This window comes from Homarus americanus, unplaced genomic scaffold (genome assembly GCF_018991925.1).
Source record: "Homarus americanus isolate GMGI-L3 unplaced genomic scaffold, GMGI_Hamer_2.0 scaffold53233, whole genome shotgun sequence".
NCBI lineage: Eukaryota > Metazoa > Arthropoda > Malacostraca > Decapoda > Nephropidae > Homarus > Homarus americanus.
Genome location: NW_024751660.1, coordinates 1,369,912 through 1,390,661, shown reverse-complemented (window position 1 = coordinate 1,390,661; position 20,750 = coordinate 1,369,912). Strand labels below are relative to the sequence as shown.

The 20,750-nt window shown below is 39.8% G+C and overlaps 2 protein-coding genes across 3 annotated transcripts; both read left to right on the top strand.

Moving 5' to 3' along the window:
* The first annotated feature begins 4 nt into the window (after positions 1 to 4).
* LOC121854751 lies at positions 5 to 2,472 on the top strand. Its single transcript, XM_042349492.1, has 3 exons — positions 5 to 99; positions 1,714 to 1,885; positions 2,314 to 2,472. The coding sequence occupies exons 1-3, from the start codon at positions 49 to 51 to the stop codon at positions 2,448 to 2,450; spliced, it is 360 nt and encodes a 119-aa protein (XP_042205426.1). The 5' UTR covers positions 5 to 48; the 3' UTR covers positions 2,451 to 2,472.
* Positions 2,473 to 6,127: 3,655 nt separating this feature from the next.
* LOC121854761 lies at positions 6,128 to 15,097 on the top strand. Of its 2 annotated transcripts, none has more exons than XM_042349512.1 (4): positions 6,128 to 6,662; positions 11,090 to 11,190; positions 12,740 to 12,890; positions 13,885 to 15,097. In XM_042349512.1, the coding sequence occupies exons 1-4, from the start codon at positions 6,650 to 6,652 to the stop codon at positions 14,697 to 14,699; spliced, it is 1,080 nt and encodes a 359-aa protein (XP_042205446.1). In that variant the 5' UTR covers positions 6,128 to 6,649; the 3' UTR covers positions 14,700 to 15,097. The 2 variants fall into 2 exon arrangements, with proteins under 2 accessions (XP_042205446.1, XP_042205447.1); XM_042349513.1 differs by lacking the exon at positions 6,128 to 6,662 and adding an exon at positions 6,683 to 6,757.
* Positions 15,098 to 20,750: the final 5,653 nt, after the last annotated feature.

The window sequence follows — 20,750 nt, the reverse complement described above, 5'->3', positions numbered from 1 at the left end:
AAAGAGAAAGTGAACAAATTGCCTGACTATACTGCATCAGCTCCTGGCATGATGTGGGTGAAAGACAGGCGTAACCCTTACCTGCAGCGGGGCATTAAGGTATGATTATACATTTGTCTGTCTGTCTGTCTGTTCGTCTGTCTGTTTGTTTCTCTTTATATTTGTATGTCGGTCTATATGGATGTCTATCTTTCTGTCTGTCTCTTTGTCTATATATAGTTTTGTCTATGTCTATGTCTATCAGTCTATACGTCTATCTATCTGTCTACCTGTCTCTCTGTTCGTCTCTTTTTGTCTTTCTCTTTGTCTGTTTCTATGTCTGTGTCTATATCTGTACGAGTATATATCTATCTTTCTGTTCGTCTGGTTCGTCTGTCTGTCTTTTATTCATGTAGATTTATTATTATCATTATTATTAATTATTATTATTATTATTATGATGATTATTATTATTATTACTATTATTATTCATATAATTAATAATTGTTAATTATTATTATTAATACATATACATAATTATTATTATGAATCAACAATGCCATCCATAATATTACTTTTATCATGATGTCCATCACCACCATCACCATCACCACCATCACCATCACCACCATCACCATCACCATCATCACCATCACCACCATCACCATCACCACCATCACCATCACCATCATCACCATTGTCATGAATCATTAGTCGAGATGACTCCGGATTACGGAGAGTTCCTATTGAAGCCTGCCTTTTTTTTACGGGGAAGAGCCCACCCAGGCACAGGTCATCGACCCACAACGGGGTCTGGGGGGCCAAAAAATAAGAGTAAAAAGAAATTAAAAATAGAAAAGAAAATACCTATTAATCTACACCACGAAGATGCCAGGAAACCAGCTTTTTGAAGTGAGACAGATTGTATCAGTATGGAAACACAGAAGAAGGCAGAGCATTCCACAGTTTGGCTGTGTGAGGAAAAGATGTACTGTAACGGGTTATTCTAGTGTGACCGACAGCCACAGAGAAACGGTGGGCACCGCAGGCAAGACGAGTGTTACGAGCCCACGGCGTTACCGACGGTACACAGGATGCCAAGAGCACTTTGCAATAATAAGTGTATTAAAGTAATTTTATTACGGATCAGCATTCTCCCAACCTGACCTAGATCTGTAATAACCACTACCATCACCACCATTACCACCACCAGCACCACTTTCACCACCACCATCACCACCATCCATCACCACTTTCACCACCACCATTACCACCACCATCCCCACTTTCACCACCACCATCACTCACCACCATCCCCACTTTCACCACCACCATTACCACCACCAGCGCCACTACCACCACCACCATTACCACCACCAGCACCACTACCACCACCACCATCACCACCATCCATCACCACTTTCACCACCACCATCACCACCATCCATCACCACTTTCACCACCACCATCACCACTACCACCACCACCATCCATCACCACTTTACCACCACCACCATTATCACCACCAGCACCACTACCACCACCACCATCACCACCACCACCATCACCACTACCACCACCACCACCATCACCACTACCACCACCACCATTACCACCACCAGCACCACTACCACCACCACCATCACCACTACCACCACCACCATCACCACTTTCATCACCACTTTCACCACCACCATTCACCAGTTGACTAATTTTCATCATTTACTCTTCAAGCTTAAGAACGGCAAGACAATCGGCGGTGGTATCATCGTGGGCCTCGGGATCATGGGCGTCACTCTGATGATGATGTCGGTGGCGTTTATAGCAGTCTCCACCAAGGGAAACGAACCTGGCCAGTACACGACCAGGTTTAGAGTGGTTGGGGGTAGTATGCTAGGTGGAGGAGGTATGGTTTTCATGTTCTGTACCTGATCTGTCTGTCTCTCTCTCTCTCATCATTGTAAAGCCAGATAGACTCATAATAAAACCACAATTCTCTATAGACAAGCAGGTTAACCCTCCCCCCTTCTCCAACCTGCCAATATTTAGAACAATAACAATATCGTGAAGTCTTACCAGATGTTCAGTTGAAACGACTGAGGTAAAGTTTTCATTCTTAGCTTGTGAAGGATTTTGTTTATATGCTGACTATATGAATGATAGTAATTATACCTGGCTATATCTTTATGTTTATTATCAGATGATGAATGTTAACGTGTGTTAAATGTTTACAGTATGTTTATTGTCAGTTGAATGTTTTATATATTTACGTGTGTTAAATTCCAACGTTTGTTCTCAGCTGATGAACGTTTACATATTTACGTGTGTTTACAGTCGTGGTTGTGGGGGCAAGTATCGCCCTGTACATGAAGGCTCGCAGAGACTACCTGAAGTTACCTGATAATCACCCAGACCGTCTCAAAGAGTGTATGGTGACTCGCCTCTCCAGCTACATACTGCATATGCTGTAGTACCCCCCCCTCTCTCTCTCTCTCTCTCAATATGGCTCTGTCTGTTCGTCTATCTGTCTGTGACCACGACAGACAGCCATAGAATTTTACACCTTTTATCTATATGGTGTTCACTACACTACACTACACTACACTACACTACACTAATCATCCTAATTATTATAGAGTCTTTGGGTTAAAACTGTACTGCGTCTGAGGTGTAGTCCATCTCTCTCTCTCTCATATCACCAACAAGTCTTTTTCACTCGCTATATAATGCAAATGTTAGTAATTTAATTATATTTTATCACCCTTATATATCACAGCTGAAGAAGGTAGACTAATAAACCCTTATAATTACACTAAGAAACTAATTAACTTGTATCTTTATCTGTTAGGTCATAAGTATCATAATAATGACCCTTAATTATACAAAGTCATTAGTGTCCCTTAATTTTACAGGCAGCAAATTTTAGTCACTGAATGCCCTCACCATTCGTGTTCGATAAGGAGCCATTATCATACCTTTGAGGGAATTAAGGGGATATAAGACCCTCAGCTCCAGGTTGTTAATGTTGATAATAAAAGTTACATCAGCTATATTGATTTCTTTTGTATTATTATCATTTGTACATAATCCGGGTTTTAAAAGAACGAGTCATTCTTATCACAGTAATAATATGGATAATTATCACGGGAATAATCTGGATAATTATCACGGTAATAATCTGGATAATTATCATGGGAATAATCAGGATAATTATCACGGTAATAATCTGGATAATTATTACGGTAATAATCTGGATAATTATCGCGGTAATAATCAGGATAGTTATCATGGGAATAATCAGGATAATTATCACGGTAATAATTTGGATAATTATCACGGTAATAATCTGGATAATTATCACGGTAATAATCTGGATAATTATCACGGTAATAATCTGGATAATTATCACGGTAATAATCAGGATAATTATCACGGTAATAATCAGGATAATTATCACGGTAATAATCTGGATAATTATCACGGTAATAATCTGGATAATAATCACGGTAATAATCTGGGTCATTATCTGGTGTAGTTAAAATAATTTGTAGAATATTGATTACGTTTCGAACAACAGGGTTATATATTCCAAAAGAAACTAGTATATAATGCTAATAGCCCCAGTGACTTATTTTGCCTCATACTTGGCACTACTAATTGTAACATGAGATGTAGTGAATTTATATTTCCATCACGTGTTAATAAATCTTAAAAGTACATTTATTAGTCAAGTAATCAATAGACATTATACAAGTACATTTGAGTACCATCTAGTGGTAACAGTATGAACCATCTGATTGTCTACTGGCAAAAATAAGAACTATCCAGTGGCTAATATGAACTCATAAGATTGGGTTGTTGTGATTGAACCAGGAACATAATATTTAGTCGGCGGAATTTAAAATCAACCAATTGAGTTGGCATATTTCGGTCAAAGATCCGCCCACCTGCCGTCATCTCCAGTGGCCGACGAAGCGACCTTGTCTTATGATTTGCTGTTCACAATTTACTGCAATGTTGGTGTAGCTGCTGCGTGTGGCCCGGCCCGGCCGGCACCCACAACAAGCGGTCGGTCGGTCAGTCATATACTGTATATATATATATATATATATATATATATATATATATATATATATATATATATATATATATATATATATAGAGAGAGAGAGAGAGAGAGAGAGAGAGAGAGAGAGAGAGAGAGAGAGAGATAGATAGATACAGTAGTTGTCGAATGTATTAAATCTAACCAAATGACTAACAATGGTTATATAATTCAGCTGCTTTATTTACTTGGGTCTTATTAAAAATTTGAACTGTTCCAATTTCTTTAAACTTGCATTAAAAAGATACAGTTTTCGTGTTGATTTTAAATGTGAAACTCATGTTTAGCGGATTCTTTTTGTGTAACTTACAGGTGTATAAATCAGAAGTGCTGACCAATCTTGCTTAACATAAGCTCGGTTAGGTTAGGTTAGGTTAGGTTAGGAGGTTAGGTTAGCCATGGGCTTTTTCCGGTGGAGACCTTTTCATTACAACTTCCTTTCTGACAGCGCCAATTAAATCTTCCGTCAATACATTTTAAGACTGGCTGCAACAAGGCCACACCTGACTACGTTGTTCCTCGAACACTTTTACAGCTTAGGACCCAAATTCGCCGCAAACAGAGAGAAGCTCGGGAAGCAGCCATCCCCCTGAACTCCCCGCCCACCTGGTACGATGTCCTCCGTATACTTCCTGACCTCTCGTACGTCTATGGGAAAGGGTCGCCGAAAAGGGACGAGATTGCTGCCCGTATCATCATTGGGTATGACTTTGCTTGGGAGATTGGTATCCCCGCATCCCCTGAGCAACGCTCTTGTGCATTATGCAGAAGACCCGACAGCAGCACCCTTATCCACTACCTCCTAAGATGTCCCCACACACAACGCTTCCGTGACGCCTGCTGGACCACCACTCCCCGACCCCCTGACGGAGACACGATGATCCTCCCCATACTGGCCAGATATTATGTAAATAACATTGATTATGGGTTAAAGGAATATCCTTCCTTCCTTAGGCTTTAGAAAGCCCCTTTATAATATTTATACTGTATATACTTGTCACACTTGCCAGATGCTTCTGGTGTCATTGTACGGGGGTACCTAGTGACAGCACTAGGATCCCGCTTCCTCTATCAAGGAATAAACAATTGAAATTGAATTGAATACATTTTATTTACATATCATGGCGTTTTCGGCATTGCTTCTCTTTGGGCACAATCTCCACACCTTGCATTTTGTACAAGGCATCAGTTTCGCTTAACGAAAACAATGATTGTAGGTTAAGACTCATTTTCATTCAACAGCAAAAACAGACAACGTTCCTGCAAACAAACGCCAGTAAAATGTTAAATATTTATTTCCCCCAAAAATGAGTTGCATTCATAGAGTTAGCACAAAAAACTGTACTAGTTAGTGACAAATATTTTAACAGAATTTAACAGTCCAAATTTTTAATAAGATCCTTATTATTATTATTATTATTATTATTATTATTATTATTATTATTATTATTATTATTATTATTATTATTATTATTATTATTATTATTATTATTATTATTATTATTATTATTATTATTATTATTATTATTATTATTATTATTATTATTATTATTATTATTATTATTATTATTATTATTATTATTATTATTATTATTATTATTATTATTATTATTATTATTATTATTATTATTATTATTATTATTATTATTATTATTATTATTATTATTATTATTATTATTATTATTATTATTATTATTATTATTATTATTATTATTATACCGTTTACATAGTAGTAGCTATATATTAGTGGGCATAGTAGCAGTTCAAGTACTGTAGTGGAATATAATGTAATATAATATAATATAATTTAATATAATATAATTCAATATAAGTGCTACTACAGGTTAGGTTAGGTTAAACAAACGGTATCTTTGTAGACCGCACGCCATAGTAGCACCTTAATATATTACCATTTCTGTATGAGTTCGTTTTTATTATAGAATATTTATTATTCATTACCATCGATGACACACAGTGGTGCGTGTCTGGCAGCGCCGAATTTCAACAAACAATCTCCTCGCCTCTGCAGTTATTGTACGCCCCTTCATGGGGAGTGAACGTGCTCACTGTGAGAAAACCATTTCTGTCATTCCGATCATCCATTGCAAAGTGCGAGAACTCTGTTTGTGAAAGATCATAATCTATATTAGTGTAGATACGACAGATTATAAATATGTTTGATGTTGGGTGATATTTCGCTGAAGAAATAAGTGAGTGGTGTGAATGCCTGACCACAGCGGCAGGTTGTGGTGCTGGCGACAGTGTGGCGGGAGACGAGCACTTACCACACGTGGCCACAACAAGCAATTTGAAACGCATTGTTTACATCAAGAAACTCTTACCAAAACATACATCATCATATCAGCCAGTACAGTTTCCTTCACCGATAAAACACTAAAGTATTGGTTTAATAGTATATTAAAAGAATTATAGCATAATATGAAGGGAACGAGGCAAAGAATTGGCAACTCAATAATATATACGCCCAGTTGCTATTTCACGATTTTCTGAGAAAATTTATGAAAATTTCGTCCCCATTCATCGTCAAGACAAAACTGCTTTATTATGAACAGCAATGGTGAGCAGTTAGCAGTTGTTTATGAAGGAGAAAGTGATTTGTTGAAGACAGTCAGTCGCCTTGTGTGAAGTGAAGATATTGAAGACGGTTGTTAAGTGTGTGTGTGTGTGTGTATGTGTGAGTCATGTTTGGCTTCACTGTTGCACTATGTTTGCGTGTGCGTGTGAGCATGTGTGCAAACGGTACCCACATGCTTGAGTATGTTCACGGTACCCGTGTGCACCGTACCAATGTGTGGTTTCATGTTAGGCTATACTGTTGCACTTTGCACGTGCGTGAGAGAACTGTGAGCGTGCGTACAAACGATACCCATATGCGTACGATCCCCTGTGTGTATGTGTAAGGTATACATGTGCCTGAGTATGTGTACTATACCCGTGTGCACCGTACCGATGTTTGTGTGTGTGTGTGTGTGTGTATTGTGAGAGATTCACAATGCACGTTTAAAACACAACATATTTCAGTTTTCTTGACTCGTGTGTGGCTGTTAACCCCATAGTTGCTTATTGTCCGCACTACATGCTCCAGGTGAAGGGGCGGAGGTAGAGGAGATGAAGAGATAAAGTTAAAGCTTTCGAGGAATCCCTGAACATGTGATGATTAAACACGCTAATCTCATATGACAATAATTTAATAATTACAAGAGAAGTCATGTTAGAGACTAGGGAAAACTTGTAGGACATAGGAGGAACGAGGCTGGCGATAAGTGGATGAAAATTGAAATTATAAAGCAAATGGATAGACGAAGAAATATGAGAAAACAAAGTGAGGTTTACATAAAAATAAACAAAGACATTCAAAGGGAATGCAGACAGGCCAAGAAATATGATCTAGAAAGGAAATACAAGGAGACTGAAGATGAGGACAGAAGGCATAATTATAGGGAAATGAACAGAAAGATTAAACAAATGAACCAGAAAAAAGGGAATAAATGGGGTAGGATTATTAAAAGCAAAGACAATAAGATCCTGTTTGAGGCAGAAGTATAAGAGAGATGGGCAGAGTACATAGAAGAAATACAATGGTGAGGACAGAGTAGAGGGAAGAATCGAAAGGGAAAATAAAGATCGAAATGTCAATTCTGGAAACACAAGTTGAAGCAACTGTGAGAAAATTAAAAATAATAAAGCTTGTCGGGTTGATCAGCTTCCAGCAGCATTTATAAAACAAATGAACAAGAATGGGATAAAATGTTTGATTAAATATGTATTTCTATATACTTCAAAGGAGATCTTCCCTGTGATTAAGAAAATCAATAATTGTATTATTACATAAAAGTCAGGAGCCTTAGAGTGCCTGTAAAGCTTTATTAAAAATGATTTTAAGTAGAATAAAGTTTAGAATAGAAAGTGAGTTATCTGAGGAATAAAACTGATTTAGAAAGGGAAAATGAACTAGAGAAGCTCTATTTGGTTCGAGAATTTTTAGAGAAAGGGCTTTAGAGACCAAAAGAAATTTGTATATCTGCTGTGTTAATTTTGTAAAGCCTTTGGTAAGGTAAAGCGCAATAAATTTATAGAGATGTTGTAAAAAATGGGCATTAATGAAGGAGATATTAGAATTTTAAAGATTTTTTTACTGGCAACAGGAAGCTGCAGTGTTAGTAAATAATGAACTTAGTAATTGGCTCTCAGTTAGACAGGGAGTAAGACAAGGATTCTCAATGAGAGAAATTATAAGTAATAATGAAGGACTAAAATTTAATAGTAAAGTAATATTAAATACTATACTGTATATGCTTTGCAGATGATATTACTCTTATCACAGATAACAGATTGCAGTACTGTGGTTTAAAAAAAGTGAAAAATGTGGTATAAGAGTTAATGCTGTAAAGGTGAAAGTAATGGTTGTTTACAAATTGGAAATAAACTATAAAATAAAAATTTTGGGACGCAACAGGGAACTTAAACAAGCGGAAATTTTGCGTACTAATTGGGAAGTAACATTAGCTGTGATGGTAGATGTACGGAAGAAATAAAATGAAGAATAGGGCAAGCAAAAACAGCATTTAGTAATTTAAAAGACCTAATGAAATGAGATATTAACTTCAATTTGAAAAAAAAAGGTTACTGAAAGGCTTTATATGGCAAGGACTATTGTATGGGTCAGATGCGTGGACACTTTCGGCAGACAGGTTGGAGGCCTTTAAAATGTGGTGTTACAAGCAAATGCTAAGAATAAGCTACACTGACAGGAAAACAAATAAATAAGTACAAAGATTAGCAAAAACTTCAAGAGAAATACTTGAAATGTACAGAAAGAGATAAAAGAGATACTTCAGTTATATAATGAGGGATGAGAGAATAATAACTGAATATTAATGGGCAAAGTTGAGGGTAGGGGGGCCAGGGGAAGGTAGAGACTGAGATGGACGAATGAAATTAAAAACTGGGTCCTCAGAGAGATACAAAACATTAGAGGATTGATGAAAACAGACCGATAAGGTTTAGAGTGGAGGACTGTGGTCGCCAACCCTCAGATACCAGGACGGGACTCTGATTGATTGATTAAATCTAATCTAACCTAACTTAAACTAGCCAGCGTCAGATGAGAGAAGGGTGTTATCGTATTTGACCATTACCAAACATGGCAGTTTTTCTCTTGCACCACACTGGGTAGAGATGATCGTGACTCAGCAACAAAGAACAGGTCATTCAATAAACTGATGTTTGGTGGAAATATAAATTAAGAAATAAGAGAAAAAATATATTGTTGGCAGACTTGTAGAATGTTGTGTTGGCAGACTGTAGAATGTTGTGTTGTGTTGGCAGACTGTAGAATGTTGTGTTGTGTTGGCAGACTTGTAGAATGTTGTGTTGGCAGACTGTAGAATGTTGTGTTGGCAGACTGTAGAATGTTGTGTTGTGTTGGCAGACTTGTAGAATGTTGTGTTGGCCGACTGTAGAATGTTGTGTTGGCAGACTGTAGAATGTTGTGTTGGCAGACTGTAGAATGTTGTGTTGTGTTGGCAGACTGTAGAATGTTGTGTTGTGTTGGCAGACTTTTAGAATGTTGTGTTGTGTTGGCAGACTGTAGAATGTTGTGTTGTGTCCTGCAGACTGTAGAATGTTGTGTTGGCAGATTCTAAATTTTGTGTTGGCAACCTGAAGAATGTTGTGTTGACAGACTGTAGAATGTAGAATGTTGTGTTGGCAGACTGTAGAATGTTGTGTTGGCAGACTGTAGAATGTTGTGTTGGCAGACTGAAGAATGTTGTGTTGGCAGACTGTAGAATGCTGTGTTGGCAGACTGTAGAATGTTGTGTTGTGTTGGCAGAATGTTGTGTTGGCAGACTTGTAGAATGTTGTGTTGGCATACTGTAGAATGTTGTGTTGGCAGACTGAAGAATGTTGTGTTGGCAGACTGTAGAATGTTGTGTTGGCAGACTGAAGAATGTTGTGTTGGCAGACTGTAGAATGTTGTGTTGGCAGATCTGTGGAATGTTGTGTTGGCAGACCTATGGAATGTTGTGTTGACAGACCTGTAGAGTGTTGTGTTGGCAGACCTATGGCAATGGCATGTTGTGTTGGCAGACTGTAGCTAGAATGTTGTGTTGACATCCCTATGCTAACACTATACTCGGTAAACTTGCATTACCTTTTTGGCAGAGAGTACGTCTGTGTGTGTGTGTAATAATAATAATAATAATAATTAACGGTTTATTGAAAGAGCTTGGCAGCCAGAAGGCTGAAAATATACAGTTACATATTTGGGGAATGGGTTTCGAATTACAAATAATATACAAGTAACATAAGTGATACAAATAAGATATATAATAACTAGATGGGGAAAAGCTCAAACTACAGTGCATTTCAACATAGTGACAGTGCAAGAAGTAGTATTTACTGGGAGTGAATACACTGGTTTATTACAAGTTATTGATAATTTTTACAATGGTTGGGACTGGGCTGTTCTTATAGCGATCAGTTCGTGCACGTATGGGCTGGATGCGGTTGTGGTGTCGAACAGCAATTCTCGGGCTAGGGATCTCAGGTGGTAGTAGGAGCCGGTGTCGAGGATGGTGTAGAAGCTGTGTGTGTGTGTGTGTGTGTGTGTGTGCACTATAGTAAAAGTGTTATTATTATTATTATAATTTTTATAAATAATAGTAATTATAATAATAATAATAATAATAAAAATATTATTATTATACGACAGAAAAAAAAACCTAATGAAGCGTTACGTTAATTGTATACTGTACTGTAAGTGCGTCAAGAACCTGTTCCACTATTCCACACAACAAGGTGTTACACTGCTCCACATAACAAGTGTTGTGTTACACTGCTTCACATAACAAGTGTTGTGTTACACTGCTTCACATAACAAGTGTTGTGTTACACTGCTTCACATAACAAGTGTTGTGTTACACTGCTCCACATAACAAGTGTTGTGTTACACTGCTCCACATAACAAGTGTTGTGTTACAGGGTCAGGGGAGCGGGCGAGGCCGACAGTGGTGCTGGGGGAGGCGACGACGGTGAGGGCGGTGCCGCTAGTGGGTCCTCCTTACCTGAGACGAGGCGCACAGGTGAGTCAAACACCTGGGGGCACACAGGTGAATCACACACCTGGGGGCACACAGGTGAGTCACACACCTGGGGGCACACAGGCGAGTCACACACCTGGGGGCACACAGGTGAATCACACACCTGGGGGCACACAGGTGAGTCACACACCTGGGGGCACACAGGTAAGTGACACACCTGGGGGCACACAGGTGAGTCACACACTTGGGGGAACACAGGTGAGTCACACACCTGGGGGCACACAGGTGAGTCACATACCTGGGGGCACACAGGTGAGTCACACACCTGGGGGCACACAGGTGAGTCACACACTTGGGGGAACACAGGTGAGTCACACACCTGGGGGCACACAGGTGAGTCACATACCTGGGAGCACACAGGTAAGTCACACACCTGAGGGCACACAGGTGAATCACACACCTGGGGCACACAGGTGAGTCACACACCTGAGGGAACACAGGTGAATCACACACCTGAGGGCACACAGGTAAGTGACACACCTGGGGGCACACAGGTGAGTCACACACCTGGGGGCACACAGGTAAGTGACACACCTGGGGGCACACAGGTGAGTCATACACCTGGGGGCACACAGGTAAGTGACACACCTTGGGGCACACAGGTAAGTCACACACCTGGGGCACACAGGTGAGTCACACACCTGAGGGCACACAGGTAAGTGACACACCTTGGGGCACATAGGTAAGTGACATACCTGGGTGGCACACAGGTAAGTGACCCACCTGGGGGCACACAGGTGAGTTACACACCTGGGGACATACAGGTGAGTCATACACCTGGGTGGCACACAGGTAAGTGACACACCTGGGGCACACAGGTGAGTCACACACCTGAGGGCACACAGGTAAGTGACACACCTGGTGGCTATAATTCGGGTTTTATGTATTTGTCACCTAAGTGATCCGCCTGATGAACTGCTTCTTCCAAGATGTTTACACTTAGTGAATCATTGTTTATGAACGTTATTTAAATTCAGTAAAAACGTAAACTTGTGACTTTTGGTGAAGGATTGAGATAGTCTAGTTACCTCACCAGTGATGTGTGAAGCTTCATTGTCTGTAAATAACTCATTGAGAATATTTCATTAAATAAAATTCTAAGGTTTAAATCTTGTTTCGCTGTTGCTTGACTGTTGAGTCGTTCCCTCACTTGTGTCGTGTAAAGTGTACATGAACACACTGTGTCTCGTGTAAGCCGAGCATGTACACACACTGTGTCGTGTAAGTTGTACATGTACACACTGTGTCTCGTGTAAACTGTACGTGTACACACTGTGTGTAGTGTAAGTTGTACATGTACACAGTCTGTGTCGTGTAAGCTGTACATGTACACACTGTGTCTCGTGTAAGCTGTACATGTACACACTGTATCTCGTGTAAGCTGTACATGTACACACTGTGTCTCGTGTAAGCTGTACGTGTACACACTGTGTGTAGTGTAAGTTGTACATGTACACAGTCTGTGTCGTGTAAGCTGTACATGTAAACACTGTGTGTCTGGTGAGACATAACGTAACACCTACCTGGCCAGGTGTGTGGACGCAGTGTGGGCAGGACCTGCATCTTCCTGCTCATCACCTTCGGCGTCGCCTCCGTCATGATCGGTGTGGTGCTGTTCACTGCTGACCTGCAGATGGTGACGGGGTTCTGGGCTGTTGGTACAGTGTTGATGCTCCTGGGAGGTGAGTACTGGTCACTTTATACACTTTAAAGGTGCTGAAGTAACGGATTTTAGTTCAATTATTTCATAAATACAACTTTAGTCTTTTATATAAATCTACTTTCTATCATAATCTTACATATTCCTTAACTAATTTACTGTAATAAGTTCGATGATCTTCTTATATAAGACAAACTAAATCACTCAGTAAACATATATAGTAATTTAGAAATTGTTATTACTACTCAGGTGTTCTCGGCTCACACCTGTAATGAGTATTAAGTGACTGCTGGTATGGAATAACACTAAAGGTGATGATTAATATTTTGCGATCACCTGAAGAATCTCCACCCTAGTATATTTCACCTCAACATTAACCACCCTAACGCCATTTGACTCGGTTAACATTAGGGTGGTTAATCTTCACGTGATCCATTTTTTATGTTGATGAACATTTTCTTCATCACCCGAAGATTACTTGTTCCAGGATTATTTCACCAGCTCATTAATTAACTCATGTCACTTACCGGGTTAGGTGAGGTGAGGTTAGGTTAGGGTGGTTAATTATAAGGTGAAATAAGCAGGGACTGATCGATACGTGACCCTGTCTGCGTGTTTACTTCTGTTTATCATACCTGTTTCCTCATGACAAAGACTTCACCAATACTATTTATATAGGTAATTTACGTAGCTAGAACGAAGTGTGTTCTCAGTCGACGGGAATTATTAACTGACCCTAAGATGATCTTTGAGACGTTGTGTTGACGGTATTGTAACACCTGTTGTAATGGTCTGTAGCATCTGTGGTATACGTAGGTGAATGGCACCTGTTGTATACATGGGTCAGTATCATCTGTTGTATACATAGGTAAGTATTTTTTATGCCAGAGAGGAGATAATAGTCATGCTTCAGCTCCAGGTATAGTGAGTGAGTCTGCGTAGTGAGGAGCTATTAATGAGTTATGTTTCGTCTTTTTGAGGGATTTAAGTTCATTTTTCTTTTCTCTTCTGGACAGTTGTGTTGATAGCGGTGTTCCTGACGTTGTGTTGCTCCGCCAGGCGAACCTTCAACGCCCTCCCCGTCGACCATCCTGACCGTGCCAAGTGTTACCGCCCCGTCGCTGTGCCTTCTCGTTCCTCCAGCACGTACCAGCTCCTCCCCATGAGACAGACTCCTACCTACGCCCTCTCAGCTCCTTCAGGACAAACCCTCGGGTATGCTACGACACCTAGAGGGCAGAGTGTTGGTCATCCTGTGTCATCTAAGGGAGAGACCGTTGGTTATCCTACTTTAAAGGGTCATACTGTTGGTTATGCCACAACACCCAGGGGGCGGTCTGTTGTGCATCCTTCACCAGACGGACCGACTCTTGGTTACTCGACCCTGCCTGGAGGACGACCTATTGCTTATTCTTCACCACGCGGAGGACAGACTCTTGGTATCCCCGAATCACCTAGAGGACAACCTGCTGGGTATCTCTTGCCTCACGGGAGACAACAACGAGATGGTTACTCAGCGCTACCAGGAGACAAACCTCTTGGTTACCACACCCCGCGTGGAGGACGACCTTACGGATATCTCTCTTCACCTGGAGGACAAGCCTTTGGGTACTCGACTCTTCCCGGAGGACAAATAGGATACCGACCATCTGCCGGAGACCACCTCATTGGGTATCAAGGACCAGCCGAGGCGCAAGTACCCTTTAATGGACAGGTATCAACGACTAACAGCTCACCTGTGGGCAGGAGGGTGTCACCATCTCCCAGAGCCTACACACAGAGTGACGACCCTCCTCCATACTCCACTGTTGTTGACCCCTTCACACCTTAAACCCAGACCACGAGAGACATCACCAGTACAAGCAACCAACACTCATTCTTTTCCACCCGAGACGAACATACGCCACTGTTTTCCTTACGTAGGCGCTCTTTTATGATATAAACACAGTGATATATTTATGCTCTTAGTCACATTTCTTATGAAATATTAATGTAATATATTTAGATATTTTTATATGCTATATTTGTAAACAAGATATATGACTGTGGTATTTTTATATCTGCCGAAGACTGGTGTTTGTCTGTCTAGATCTTGCATTTGATGTTTTCTATCAGTATTAAGTATTCAGTAATGTTTTTATACCATTATTAGTGTATAGTAGATTTATTTACTCCTTTTCGTAGGTACTTAACTATATTCCTTGTTTTAGTTCTCTCTCTCTCTATCTCTCTCTCTCACCCTTCTTAATGTCTCTGAGAGCCATCAAGGTCAATAATAATTCTTTCCTCAACAATATGCGTTCTTCTTGCCAGTGCTGCCGCCGGTGTCTATTGGTGGCTGTGTGTGTGTGTGTGTGTGTGTGTGTGTGTGTGTAAAGGATTTCTAGACTGTGTTCTGTACTAAAATTTTCCTTTAATGTTTTCAATCTAATTTTCTTTGCCATTTTTATTAAAGTTTTCAAAACATTTTTTTCATTACCTTTCCTCTCTTATTTTTTATATATATTCTAGTAGCGTTAGTCAGCTGTATGTATACCCATCATGACTTGACTGAATGATGTGATTTACCGACTGAGAGAAAATGAGCCGCAATGATGTAGCTTTTAACTCAATTGACTTGTTAATAAATTGTTAGTAACTTGTTAAATTCTTAGTAACGTTCTGGTGTGTTAATGAAACCAACACACTCTCCTTCCTTCCTTTCCCCTCCTTACCTCCCTCCCTCCCACCCTCTCACCTTCCTTCCTTCCTTCCTTCCTTCCTTCCAAGGTCATGTACCCGTATATCGGCAGCCAAAGTCATGTAAATCGGCAGCCAAGGTCATGTATATCGGCAGCCAAGGTCATGTATATCGGCAGCCAAGGTCATATATATCGGCAGCCAAGGTCATGTATATCGGCAGCCAAGGTCATGTATATCGGCAGCTAAGGTCATGTATATCGGCACACAAGGTCATTATACAACGAAAGAACACCTATAACTGATCGGCTGTACAGTATAGTGTCATATAGATATAACAGTATATATAAACTCGGCTATATATATATATGTGTGTGTGTGTGTGTCTCGCTGTTTCTGGTTCTTCCAACTCTCTCTCTCACCCCCTTGTATACCCTGAAGACGAAGCTACTAGCTATTATAACCATCTCCCTATTCAGTGCTATTACTACCTACCTGCTCTATTAATAATTATATCGTGTATATATTACCTGTAGATCTGTATTTATCAATATTTGTGTAGACATATTTTTTATTGAAATACGACAAAGTTATATAATAAACATAATCTAATTGATATCGTGTGTTTAATTAGCCTAGAGTATGATGTATTGGGTGTGTTTAAAATGATGTTTGGTTAATGAACACAAACACGAGCCAACCTCGCCTTTCCTTGCACTAAAACAAAAAAACAAAAAATATAAAAATAATAATAATAATAATAATCCATAAAATTGGCTCTGGATTCTCGTACATTTATTTCCCGCTGCTAAAGAGAGACGAATTATCAGCCATAATAGTAAGTTAGGTGGCAGTTAAAGGCAAAACACAGCTATAAAGTTCCCTGACGAGGAGATACATTTAGCTGATGTATCGTTCTTTTATCGTAATCCGGGAGCCATTCCGGATCTGTTTACGTTTTTCTAAGATGGATGACGGTGAGAATAATAATAATAATATAAATAATACCAACAACAACAACAGCAACAGCAACTCATAGCAAATGGATAAAAAAAAGTCATCGTAATAAAGATCAATAAAAACAAAACGAATAATAAATAAAAAAAAAAATGGACGAAAAGTTTCCTCGTTTCTCTATTGGCCAATAATTACTATCATCCCACTAACTGCCCGTGACCGATAATTAAGAAAATTACCCCGAACTAACTACCTTCAACAAGGCTTCAATTCCATTTCATTTTTTTTTTGTGATAGATTTCAGATGTGTGGTAGGGAGGTGAACTGGACAAACCTGGAGGGATGTACGAGCAGTATTAGGCTCTTTAAGGCAATAAAGCCATGTCATCAGGCACTCAAAAACCTTCATATATAATGCAAACACAGACACACAAACAGGGGCATACAAACACTGACACAAACATTGACACACAAACATGGGCATACAAACACTGACACAAACACAGACACACAAACACGGGCATACAAACACTGACACAAACACAGACACACAAACACGGGCATACAGACACTGACACAAACACAGACATACAAACACGGGCATACAAACACTGAAACGAACACAAACACACAAACACACAAACACGGGCATACAAACACTGACACAAACACAAACACACAAACACGGGCATACAAACACTGACACAAACATTGACACAAATATTGACACACAAACACAGACACACACAAAAACAAACACACAATCATTGACACACAAACACCAACAAACAAACACACACACACAAACACAGACACACAAACACCTGTATACAAAGACAGACACACAAACATTGACACACAAATACAGATACACAAACACACGCGTACAAACACACCCACAAACACAGATATACAAACACAGACACACAGAGACACACAAATTTGGGCATACAAACACTGACACAACACACACACACAAACACGGGCATACAAACACTGACACAAACACAGACACACAAACACGGGCATACAAACACTGACACAAACACAGACACACAAACACGGGCATACAAACACTGACACAAACACAGACACACAAACACGGGCATACAAACACTGACACAAACATTGACACAAATATTGACACATAAACACAGACACACACAAACACAAACACACAATCATTGACACACAAACACCAACAAACAAACACAGACACACAAACACAGACACACAAACACCTGTATACAAAGACAGACACACAAACATTGACACACAAATACAGATACACAAACACACGCGTACAAACACACACACACCCACAAACACAGATATACAAACACAGACACACAGAGACACAAACAAAGACAAACAAGATCAGGCAAACTAAACGACAGAGACACACACAAACACACCAATCAAGTAAAAAAGATAATCCTTCGCTTTATCCTGATTGGTTGATAATTACACTAATCTAGCTAACTGCCAATTAGGGAAAATTTACCGTAAACAACCAACTGGCACCTGTGGGCGAAGTACGATGCACATTGAGTAGTTTCCGTTTTTTTAATGTATTCGGTTATTTGTTTATTTATTGTATTACAGAGGTGATTGCAGTAACGAATTTGTATACTATTTCATGAACAAAAGTAAATTAGAAAAATATCGAGTTAAAGTAGTGATGGTGACGTCTAAGGGCCGATCTGCACAGCCCGGCCAGTTGAGGCAAAACTCCATGTGTGTGAGGATGGATCAGGCCAAGATTTTGGGTCGTTCAGGGGACCTCTCGGGTCGCCACCGGACCTGTCACTGATTTTTTATTTTTTTTACTCCGGCCAGTGAGAGGCTCTGTTCCGGCCAGTTTGTGCATGTGGAAGCAACAGTTCAGGCAAATGCTCAGTTTTAGAGCAGCAGCTGTGGTGATCGGACGTCTGTCGTCATGAATCCCGTCGAATATGAGATGAAGTTTTTGACAATTCATCAATATTTATTGGGAGAATCCATGGCTATGGAAAATAACGAATAATGATTATTGAGACAGTGAAAAAGGGAACAGCCTATGAATTGTTAACTGACGAATTGAAGAAAAAAGACACTTCTGCAAACAGAAAAATTATGGCAAAGAAGATAAACAATCTTAGAAGCTCAATTTACAAAGAAAGTAAGAAAGTGACATCTTCCACGGAGACCTACAAGTCTTGGCAGAGCGACCTGTTGGCTGACAACCTCTCGTGTGATGCAACCTTCCTCATACAGGCACTGTACCTTATTTTGTTATAATTGGAGACACTTAAGACAGTAGCTTCAGGTTTGTTTCTTCCTTAATCATCAGGTAATTGAACCAGTGTCCTTTCTCAAATCTTAGATCCACTAGTAATAATATACGGGATAACTCGCCCCTTAATGTAGCCAGTTGTATGATTTCTGTGCTTAACATATAAGCAGCTGTAGCAACTCCAACTGCTAGTTCACGGTGGTGAGTGGGGCTGTCATCGTCCCTGTGAGACTTGGCCTTGAGGCTAGAGTGAATCGTGTGTGAGGGACACTTTTTATGTGAGGCTGGCCTGAACAGGCGGCCGGAAACACAGGCCTGAGCGTGAATGTGGCTCTTTAAGAAGTTCATTCCACATGACATAGAGTCAGCCTCAGTCCATTATATGCGTACCACAGTAGAGGCAGACGGTCAAGTGTGTGTGTGCGTCTGCTAATGTGTGTCTGTTAATGTGTGTGTGTGTGTCTGTTAATGTGTGTGTGTGTGTCTGTTAATGTGTGTGTGTGTGTCTGTTAATGTGTGTCTGTTAATGTGTGTGTGTGTGTAGGCCACCACAGCAGACGTCACACAACTCCAGCCTAGACGACACAAAGAATCAAATACTTCCTCTTCTTACAAAACCTTTCATCATGACGTCATCCACAGGCTTGATACCCCGCTGACTGTGCTACCTCCATCATCATACACAGACAGACAGACACGAACGATGATACCCGCGGCTGTACTGCCTCCGTCATCATACAGACACAGACAGACACAGACGGACCTGAACGAACACAGACGATGATACCCGCTGACTGTGTTGCCTCCATCATCATACAGACACAGACGGACACAGACAGACACAGACGTGATGCACCCGCGGCACAATGCTACCTCCATCATCATACGGGCAGACAGACACAGACAGACACAGACAGACACAGACGATGATACCGCCCGGCTGTGCACTCCATCATCATACAGGCCACAGACGGACACCAGACAGACAGACGTGATACCGCTGACTGTGCTACCTCCATCATCATACAGACTGAACAGACACAGACGGACACAGACAGACACAGACGATGATGGCTGTGTTACCTCCATCATCATATACAGACACAGACGGACACAGACAGACACAGACGATGATACCCGCGGCTATTGCTACCTCCATCATCATACGACACAGACAGACACAGACAGACACAGACATTGATACCCACTGACTGTGCTACCTCCATCATCATACAGACACAGACAGACACAGACCTTTGAATTTAGACCTGAGTACAGACACAGAGACAGACACATATATAAGATTTTAATTACCAGATTCCTGTGTCTCATTTAAGATAAGGTTTAAATGTTATTGATACTCCAATGAGGTCCATTGTAATTATTTCGTCTTTTGATGTTAAATGGGTCTTCTGCCCCGCCCCCACCTCCCACCTCACACACACACACACACACACACACACACACACACACACAGATTGGAAGGCATAACATAAGCTTTTGATTTATTATTATTATTATAATTATTATTATTATTGTTATTATTATAATTATTATCATTATTATTATTATCATTATTATTATTATTATTATTATTATTATTATTTTTATTATTATTATTATTATTATTATTATTATTATTATTATTATTATTATTATTATTATTATTATTATTATTATTATTATTATTATTATTAAGTAGTAGTTATAGTAGTAATAGTAGCAGTAGTTATAGTAGTAATAGTAGTAATAGTTGTAGTAACGTAATTATTAGTATCATAATTACAATGATAACTTTATTAATATAATTTAGAAGAGCATTTTTACCGTAAGGTCCAAAGTGTAATGACCTCCACCAATATAATTAACTGGAAGCCTGACAGTGTCGCTGATTGGCTAATGAGACTACAATAACCATGCCGGGAAAAGCGTGCAATTGCAAAGCCTTATTGCATAATTAATGCCACCGAC